Consider the following 9,348-nt stretch of genomic DNA (forward strand, 5'->3'; position numbering starts at 1 on the left):
GATCGCGACGTCCAACAACTTGTTGGGTGAGGGCGGCGCACGGTCCTGGCCAGCCGACCGGGGCGAGCGGAGCAGGCGCCGGGCGAATCAGAGCGACAGCCGAAGGGGGCGGTGGCGGTGGCGGTGCACCATGAACACTTGTACTGAAGCTACAAAATTCTGCGGAACTAGGCGCGAGAAACACAAACCTGATCAGATCCTGGAGCTACGCACTGTAGATGAGACACAGAGTGGGAGACGTACCAGCGCCGGAGGTGCATTGACGTGGTTGCCGGTGCTAAAAATCGTGGCCATGTTGAGCAGTTTATTGGAGTCATAGGGCGCCAATAGGAGGACACCAAATGGCTGCGCAGTCTTGGAGGTGTCATCACGTTCTCGTTGGGATCTGGCCGGCGTCAGGTGTGGGGGCATCCTCAGATCTAGCGATGGTTGGGCGTGGGGTGGGCGGCGTCGGAGTCCGCGACGAGGGTCGAGCGGGGGTGGCGTGGCATCGGCGGCGACGGTGGCGAGGGCGTGTGCGATAGGCTATGGAGAGGGACGGAGGAGCGAGGGCGGCACACCATGGGATTGCGAGTGGGGAACGCCCCCTTCCTTTTTACAAAGCCACAGGTGGTGAGCGTCTTCTGGGTGGGCGTCTCCCACGGGGGGCCGCAACGTCGTGTCACCCCGCCGCCATCACGATGCCGATCTGGAAGGGAGATGGATCGGCACGGAAGGGGTCGCGAGCGTGGAGGGAGGCTGCGGGCGTGCGGGGCTGGCGGCGGGGGGAGGATGGAGTGGAGCACGTGACGCGGTATCGCACAGACGGGAATGAGGAGCGACCCTAAAAAAGTCGCACGAAAAAATAGTCTTACTTTTATTCTTTTTAGTTGTAGGAGATCTTATCTATATGTTGGTGCACTATTTAGAGTTTTTTTATCTTATTTGTTTATAGATAAATAATGACCACTGTATGACTACAAGCAATAAAGCAATAAGAACATGAGAGCAAGTACAATAATTGGCTTATAGCCAAACAAATACTGATGTGGAGGAGAGAAGGAAGGAGATAGAGGAGAGCTTAGCTCTCATGCAAGCAACAAGCTAGGCACAAATGTATATGCAGTGGTGGGTCCATACACAAAGTGAATGTGAGGAGTGGGGCTTATGTAAAACTAACAATAAAAAAGTTTCTTATACACAAATAAGAGACCACCATTGTATAGGTTGACCCTTGCAACTTGGCTAATAGTTAAATACTTGGCTCTATTATTGAACTTTCTCTAAACAAACTAGATCCAAATAAATATCACTTCGTCCCAAAATACTTAACCTTCTCACTTTCCAATGCACATTTCTCTTCTCTCAATACATCTTTATCTCTATTTCCTCTATCTCTCTCCTGCTTGTTTTCTACATTGTACCTTTTCACTATTCTTTAGTTCTCGTGTCTAAACCTAAAGTCTCAAATATTTTAGTACGTAGGGAGTAGATCATAAACAATTAGATAGCATTTTCAGGAAAAAAAATAATATTGGTTTCACACTTTCATTAAAAATAAATTAATTATGAATTTTTATCGATCAAACCAAGTTTTAATTACTTTTACAACATAGAAAACCATCCACGAAACCGGACAGAGAATAAGATTTACCCAGTTTTGACAGCTAGAGGAGGCCTGTTACCCGGTTTTGTAGTTTAGGGCGATTATACTCTCTCCATTCTAAATTATAAATCATTCCAACTTTTTTGGAGAGTCAAAACATCTCAAGTTTGACCAAATTAAAATTATAAAAAGAATTACAAAGATTTATGACATCAAATAGGCATCCTATGAAAACATAATTAATGAAGAATCTAATGATAATAATTTGGTATGTAAATGTTGTTTTTTTATATACATTTGGTCAAACTTGATATGATTTAACTATCTAAGAAAGTTGAAATAACTTATAATTTGAGATGGATGGAGTATTAAATTATAGTCTTTTTATATGTTTGATAAAAAGTTAAAAGAATAGCACCTTGAAACGCAAGATGTACAGCTATTTGGAGACGAGGGAGTACAGCTACAAATCTGTGGCCTGTTTGGCTAGTATTAAAACCGACTGATAAGCCAAGCCGGCTCAAGCTTTACTGTGAGAGAAAAATACAGTAAATTCTAAGTTCAAGCGAACAGGCCTCTGGTGCAAAATACGGAATGAATGAATTGGACCTGGACGGGACGTTGAGCTGAACCGACATGGCAATATATACAGCTGCGGGAAGGAAATGGCATCAGGCGCGCAACAAGAAGTTTGTGACGCGACGTGCAAGTAACTGAGCCGGCCGGTACAATGAATGAATGAGAATGAGCAAGCTCAGCAGGCCATCCATCGTCGGCAGCGGCGGCGAAGGGCAGGTAAGGTAGGGCTTAGCAGGCCGGTCGATCGAGCACGACCCACGACGCCATTGGCGCCCTCCAGCCCTGCCCTCTCCCGCCTCCACCCGTGATTGCGACGGCCATCGCGTTGGCAGGCACACGCAGGCCCGCCATCAATGGCACCGAAGAGGTTGGAGCCTGCCGCTTCCGCCATCAATCAAAAGTTGGAAAGTACACCAAGACGAGACACGCAGCCTGTACGGCAGGTAGGCGTAAATTATTTACTGCTGGCTGATTTAGTGTGAAAAAAAATACTATTCCAACTTATAATCCACGATCGTATACGAGCAAACGAACATGCTGACGCTCTCGAACTAGCACGTGTGTACGTGGGGCTGCCATGGGCTACCGAACCACATAGAGTACCATACAGATTGCGAGACACTTTGCATCGCAGAGTTGCAGTTGCAGGTACCCTGTTTCTTAATTCCTGGCGTGCATGATTGGAGCACTACGGGCGGAGAAGTCTTTGTTTACACTGCCGCTTTAGCATTAAACACGCTGTTAGTGTAAACCTAGCCATGATAAACTCAGCTCCTATTTATTTGCAAGGAACAAGTTGTGCCGCTACTGTGAAACTTCTACTATCTACACTTAGGGCGTCTCCAGTGGTTCCCAAATAGCTAGTTTATGAAAAATTCTATTACCTATCAGGAAGAGAAATCAAATAGCTAGCGACTCTTAAATAGTTAATCTAGTACGATCTTCTAAAAACAACTCTCTCATAGCTCAAATAACTTTCCACTACGGTGTTCTTTTTTTCTTATTTCTATATCGAATCTAGCTGGCCATTTGAAAGTTGCATTGAGGACGCCCTTATTACTGTGGTTTTTGACTGTTTTGATGAGGAGGTCATCGGCTTAGCACCGGCCTACACGGATCGGATACCGTTATAGACACGCATGTCCTGTGCGGCCACGGACGACCTAACTGTGGTCACTGAGAGATAGTAGGAGTATACGTACTCCGTTCATTGGTGAAAGTGACTGGACCAAGACAACACCATAACACAATCGGCATGTTCGCTGATTGATTTCTGGGCTGATAAGTCCGACTAGTGCTGGTTTGTTGTGAGATGAAAACACTGTTGGCTGACTGATAAACCATGACTGAAACCAATAAGCGAAATGGCTAAATGTGGTACGGCCATCCACGCCTATGATGTGGACCCTAGGTAGCTAGCTAGCTAGAGCGGTCCGTGGTGCATACTCACCCACACTAATAAAAAGTGCTTAGGTTGCTAATGACAAATAAAGAAAACAAACATCACTGGCTTCACTTGTAATGGACCACACTTTGCTATGTGAGATGTAAGGTGCAACTCAAATCAAACTCCTCTTGTATCGATCAAGTTTATTTATATATAGGTAAAAACAATACACCAACGTCTATAACATCGAACTAGTTTCACTGAGTCTGTTCGCTTGTTGATTTCTAGGCTGATAAGCCCAGCGGGTGCTGATTTGTTGTGAGAGGAAAACACTGTTGGCTGACTGATAAGTCCTGGCTGAAACCAACAAGCGAACAGGCTGACTAAATCTAACTATGCCCTGATACTACATTTATTTAGTATCATGGTAGATGTTAATATATACTCCGTACGGAGTATGCTTTTGTTCAAAACAGAGCTAGAGAATCTTTGACTTAAGACAACTAAAACGGAGGGCCATAAACTAATTGATTCATTCAGATGAGCTGCAGCTACAGTGCAGCCCCAAAAAGATCCAAATTAATGGAAAGCTCACAATTGTTTGTACCCAAAAAACGATCTAGTACGAGTTTGCTGAGCTTTAAAGAAGTTTGCACGGTGTTCAGATCACGGGGAGGCAGCGGCGGACCAAGAAAATATTTTAGGGAGGGCTGAACAACACTGCTGATCGATAGTCTCAGCCCCCCTACACTATAGAACTTTGCCTAAAAATTCATGAAGGCTCACAGGGGTTCCAGTGTTGCGATATGGGTAGGGGGGCTTAAGCACCCCCCCCCCCCACCCCCCGCCCTACCGCTGTCCGCCCCTGCGGGGAGGCATGTCTCATTATTTGGATTTGAACCACCCACAAACAAAAACGGTGGCACATGCACATCAACCAATCATGCTCGTCACACACCTTGACAGATCCGGGGTTTTTTCCTAATATGCGCCTCAAGGGTGGGTGCCATATGTAGTAGCATCAGAAAGATGACATTTCGCGGTCACAGGGACGGGCAAATGCCATTTGGTACATGTACAGGTGTCGGTGCAAAATGTGACCGCTAAATAAATATTTGTAGTTTTACCGTATGATGTGATCGGATGTGGCCTAGCATGTGATGACACATGATTTATACTGGTTCAGGCAACGTGCCCTACATCAAGTTTCAGTCGGTCGGTGACTTTATTCCTGGTTTGTTGTGGGGTTACAAACAAGTAAGGAATGAGAAGGGGGTGTTAGAGGCCCAGTCGGACTATGATCCGAGTGGAAGAGAGTGACGGATGCTCAAACGTGCGCTAAGTATTGAAACATATGCTCTGTGTGTCCAAGCTTATCCACTGTTGTGAGCGTGTAGATTGTCTCCTTTTAGGAAAGAGCGTATCCCCTTTTATAGATGAAGGAGATGGCCTTACAAGTCAAAGACGGAAAGAGAAAGTGTGTACGAATGCTATCTAGTCTTGTCGTCCACGCCGTCGGGTACGGCATGCCATCGCCCGCCATACTGTTTACGCCGCCATCGCCAACCTTACTGTTCATGACCTGCTGTACCTGGCAGGCTGCACAGTGTTCGTCTAGGACGGCAAACGACGACACCCACAATACTGTTTGTGCTTTGACGCGTCTGGCAAGCTGTATAGTGTTCGTCTGACATGGCCTGACGGCACCGTCCTGCAGGTGCGCAGGGCATGACAGGGTACGGTCCTCGGTATTGCGGTTGACTTGAGTGCCTTACCTTATCCGCTCCGCCTGCTCCCCAGGCCCACACCGAGCAGGCGTCCTGGTCAGTCGTTCCCAGTCAGCCCCGACCGTGTCGGTCTGGAAAGAGAGACGAGCAAAGATCCAGCATATCCTCGATCGGAGGAACAGGGTCAGAGTCGGACTGCGGTCCAACCACGGCCAGGCCTTCCGGTCGAGGCTCTGACCAGGTCTCCTGGCTGAAGATGCCGGTCGGGGACCGGATCGTGGTCTCGGTCTGTCATTGTGTATCTGGGAAGGGCCTAGACGCGCGCTGTCGCTGCGCCGCCTGCTGGGCCAAGTATTGCAGGGAAGCGGATCCATTGGGAACCCCGGGTTTATGAACCCGACAACAGGAGTACATCCAACTGAATGCCCAAGAGAAACATGCATCTCATTGCAGCTCAGCCCTCTCCCTCTGAACGACTAGTCATCTCTTGGGAGTTGGGTCACTCAACTGTAAGTCTGGCACAGCCATTTCACAAGAAAGCACAAGACCACACCCTCTAGTGCTTTAACAATCTTATAGGGCCAATCAGCTATTACCTCAGCTACTAGCAATCTTCTAGTATCAGAGATTCAGAGTGCAGCAGTGATCAAGTGAGTTGTCACATGGTAGGAAGTGTAGATGCCAGGACAAGGGTTCTTGCCTTACCTTGCATGCAAACTGAAAAACAAAGGAGATTTGGTGCAGTCCATAACCAGCAGCACTTCCACTCCCGGAAGGTAGAGCAGAGCCACCGTTTTCGCGCTTCTGGCACCGATTAATTTGGTTCGTTGGAGCTGTTGAGTCATCCTTTGTTGCCAAGTTAAGGTAACCAAGACAAGATAGATATTTTCCTCTAACAAGCTAGTACAAGAAACAGGATTCCAAGTTCCAACAGAAAGCAGCAGTCGTTTTCCATGGGCCTTTTACTGGTTAAAAATTGTTCAGTGATAAAAGCAAGCGATGCTGCCCACTTTTCTTTTGCCATTTCGGCTAAAGGAGATCTTACCCGTTGTTCTTTTCAAGGTTAACATCATCTACCCCCAACACGTTTTGCACAGTTAAGTGCTTGTTGTTCAAGCGGCTGTTATTATGTGCAACTGTGCAAGAATAACAACTTTAAGCAAGTGCATATAATGCAGGCAAAGGGAACAAGATGGACAGTCGGTACACAGTTCTTGGATGGGAATGGGTAACAACTACTGATCTTCGCGCCATTCAAAGGCTGCCTGGCTTTTGTGGTAGAGCTAGATTAATTATGGGGGGGGGCCGTTGATGGCAACAGGAGGTTATGACCAGACAGACACAAGCAGTATGGGTTTACTTTGGAAAATATGGCATGCCGTAGCAGAACCATTTACTTTCATAAGTGGATCACTAGTGGTTCAGGCCCGTATTGATCCCATTAGTCTTGTCGACCCGTCGCTCTATGGGCTAAATCCGTTACAAGCACAAAATAAAAACTGCATAAAAAAGCTTCAGAAACCAAGACTACTTTCCAAGGTGGATCACCATTGGTTCAGGCCCATATTGGTCCCACTAGTCTTGTTGATCCATTAATTTATGGGCCGAATCAGTTTCAGGCACAAAATAAAATACCAGTCCTGCAAATTATTTATTGATAAAAGGCTATTTTGTTAAAAAAAGGGATCAGAATAAAAGGGTACTTTTGCGAATCAAAAGCCAGAAACGCATGTTTCACCTGATTAGGAACATGATGCATGTCTAATAGTAACAGGATTCACATGATTAGAAACATGATGCCTCTCCGATAGACAAAAGTAGCCGTTTCAAAACCCAAGACCTGGCTTCAGTTTCACATAAACTACTCAAACTTGGTGTTTCTAAAACAATAGCTGAGCGATAAATTAGCCCTACTGGATGCTACATACCAATAACACACTCAACAAATGCTACTGAGCGATAAATTAGCTCTATTGGATGCTACATACCAATAACACACTCCACAAATGCTAGGCATCATTATCATCTTCTGGATTCACAAAGAATTCTATATGGGCGATTCGGCTTGTCTGCTCGGTTCCTCCACCAATATTACGGAAGTATGGCATACCTGGCCTGGCAAGTGAAACCAGGTGCTGGATTTTCAGCATCCCTCCCCTCCCAATGGAGGCTTTTGTCCTACGATTATCCTTCATGACACTACTGGGGATGTTCGAGGTAGTTGCTCGAAGAAACTTGTATTTATACCTTGAAGAAAACAGTATGGTCTGCAAATTAGCACAAAGCAGCATACCATCTGAGACTCTAGACACAAGAAATTTACCTGTATGACACTTCATGATCGCATTGGAACGCGATTAGAAGGTCGGTATTTGCATAATAGGGGAACTCAATCTGCCAAATTTTGTAAGTGACAGTGAGTTATAGGCACAACTGGAAGCCAAGAGGACATAACAGGCCAACCTGTAACAAACCTGCAAGTCGCCATGACCTTCACCTTTCAATATAACTGTTGGAGGATCTGGTTGAATTCGAATCTGAATGCTGGAACCTGGCCATTCAAGGTCATCGATTGTTTCTTTCAGGACAGCGGACTGAAATTTCAGGTAGCAAATCATATATTCCTGGTGAACTAAAATAAACAGCTGATACATACTGCCAAGTGCCAAGAAAAAAACAGGGTGCATTGAGAGTACCTTGACGGTAAAAGTGACTGGAGTATTCCCATCATGCTCAAAATGGTAATCCCAAGAGACCGTATCTGGAATTCTGGTTCTGATTTCTGCATACAGACATGCATCTGGAGAGCCCACAGACCTGCATTAACATCACAAGAGTCCCTCAAATAAGCAAATTTCCAAATGTTTTAGTCTGCTCAAGTTACATATATATCTCTGCATCCAATTAAACATCTTGAAAGTAAACAGAGAAGTATGATATGAGTTATACTCGCATGAGTTTCAGCGGTTGGTCTGAACAAACAAACACAGTCTTAAATTCAGTTACAGGCATGAAGAACCAGCTATTATCAACCCATATATTTAAAAAACAACAAATGTGTAATGTTCCATGTGACCAGTTCTCCCAACCCTAAATGGGACCAGGTCAGGCCACCACATGCACAGCAATCTTGCTCAGGTCTTGCCACATTCTGGTCTGGACGCCATTAAGCAGAACATCAGCACCAGCGAGCATGCATACATACTTGAGGAGAAGCTGCATGTCGGGGCCAGGGTAACGGATCTCGACGGCGGACGCGTGGCCTGGCGAGGAGAAGATGTTGAGGCAGTCGACGAAGAGACCCAGGCTGAGGCCGAATCGCTGCCTCCCGTCCCCCGCATAGTCGTACTCCACGAACAGCTGAGAAATTCCAGAACATTTCAGAGGTCCGGGCGCGCAGAGGCATAGACGCAAACGCCTGACGTGCAGGCAGGGGGCGGGGGCAGGGGCAGCGCGCGGCTCACCTCGCGCTTGAGGAAGACCTTGGCCTGGAGGCACCCGCTCTCCTCGACGGATAGCACGATCCCGTGCTCCGACAGCTCCATCACCGCGTCCTGCGCCACGGGAAAGCCGGGGGGCTCGGGATTAGGATTCGGGAGCGGAGCCGGGGCTGGAGAGGAGGCGGGAACCGGTCGAGCGACAGATCCACTGACGGACCTGGTGGCGCTTCCAGCGGACGGAGGAGAGCGCGTTGACCATGCCGTGGACGCAGTCGATCTGGCAGACGAGGTCCGGCGAGTCGTCGTCGCGGACGGACGTCGAGGAGCTCATCGCTGCTCGCCGGTGGCCCGGTGGCCGGCGTGCGAAACGCCGTTCGATGTTTTTGGTTTTGCGCGCGCTGTCGCGTCTCCCGCGCGAACCAAGTGGAAGTTCCCGCCGTTTTGTTGGGCCCATTAAGTAGCTGGCGCGGATAGAGAAGCGCGCAAGGCCCACTGGTCTTTGGGTTCTGCGGCTCGCTATCAATGGCCCAGTAGTAGTGGGCCTTGTACCTTGTAGTAGTTCTGAAGAGAGGAAGATATCACATGGCGATTTCCGAAACTTTATATTATTTTTTTAACATTTTAACAACC

The 9,348-nt window shown here is 47.3% G+C and overlaps 1 protein-coding gene across 2 annotated transcripts; it reads right to left on the reverse strand.

Moving 5' to 3' along the window:
* Positions 1-2,336: 2,336 nt before the first annotated feature.
* On the reverse strand, positions 2,337-9,106 carry LOC136529574 (uncharacterized). 2 transcript variants are annotated; one of them, XM_066522652.1, is made up of 8 exons: positions 8,936-9,106; positions 8,743-8,832; positions 8,484-8,638; positions 7,975-8,095; positions 7,753-7,872; positions 7,602-7,672; positions 7,389-7,525; positions 2,337-2,596 (listed from the first exon to the last, which is right to left on the reverse strand). In XM_066522652.1, exons 1-8 carry the CDS (start codon positions 9,047-9,049, stop codon positions 2,559-2,561), a joined length of 846 nt encoding a protein of 281 aa, XP_066378749.1. In that variant the 5' UTR covers positions 9,050-9,106; the 3' UTR covers positions 2,337-2,558. The 2 variants fall into 2 exon arrangements, with proteins under 2 accessions (XP_066378749.1, XP_066378748.1); XM_066522651.1 differs by lacking the exon at positions 2,337-2,596 and having other exon boundaries at positions 7,026-7,525.
* Between the last annotated feature and the right edge of the window lie 242 nt (positions 9,107-9,348).

This window comes from Miscanthus floridulus, chromosome 19 (genome assembly GCF_019320115.1).
Source record: "Miscanthus floridulus cultivar M001 chromosome 19, ASM1932011v1, whole genome shotgun sequence".
Classification (NCBI taxonomy): domain Eukaryota; kingdom Viridiplantae; phylum Streptophyta; class Magnoliopsida; order Poales; family Poaceae; genus Miscanthus; species Miscanthus floridulus.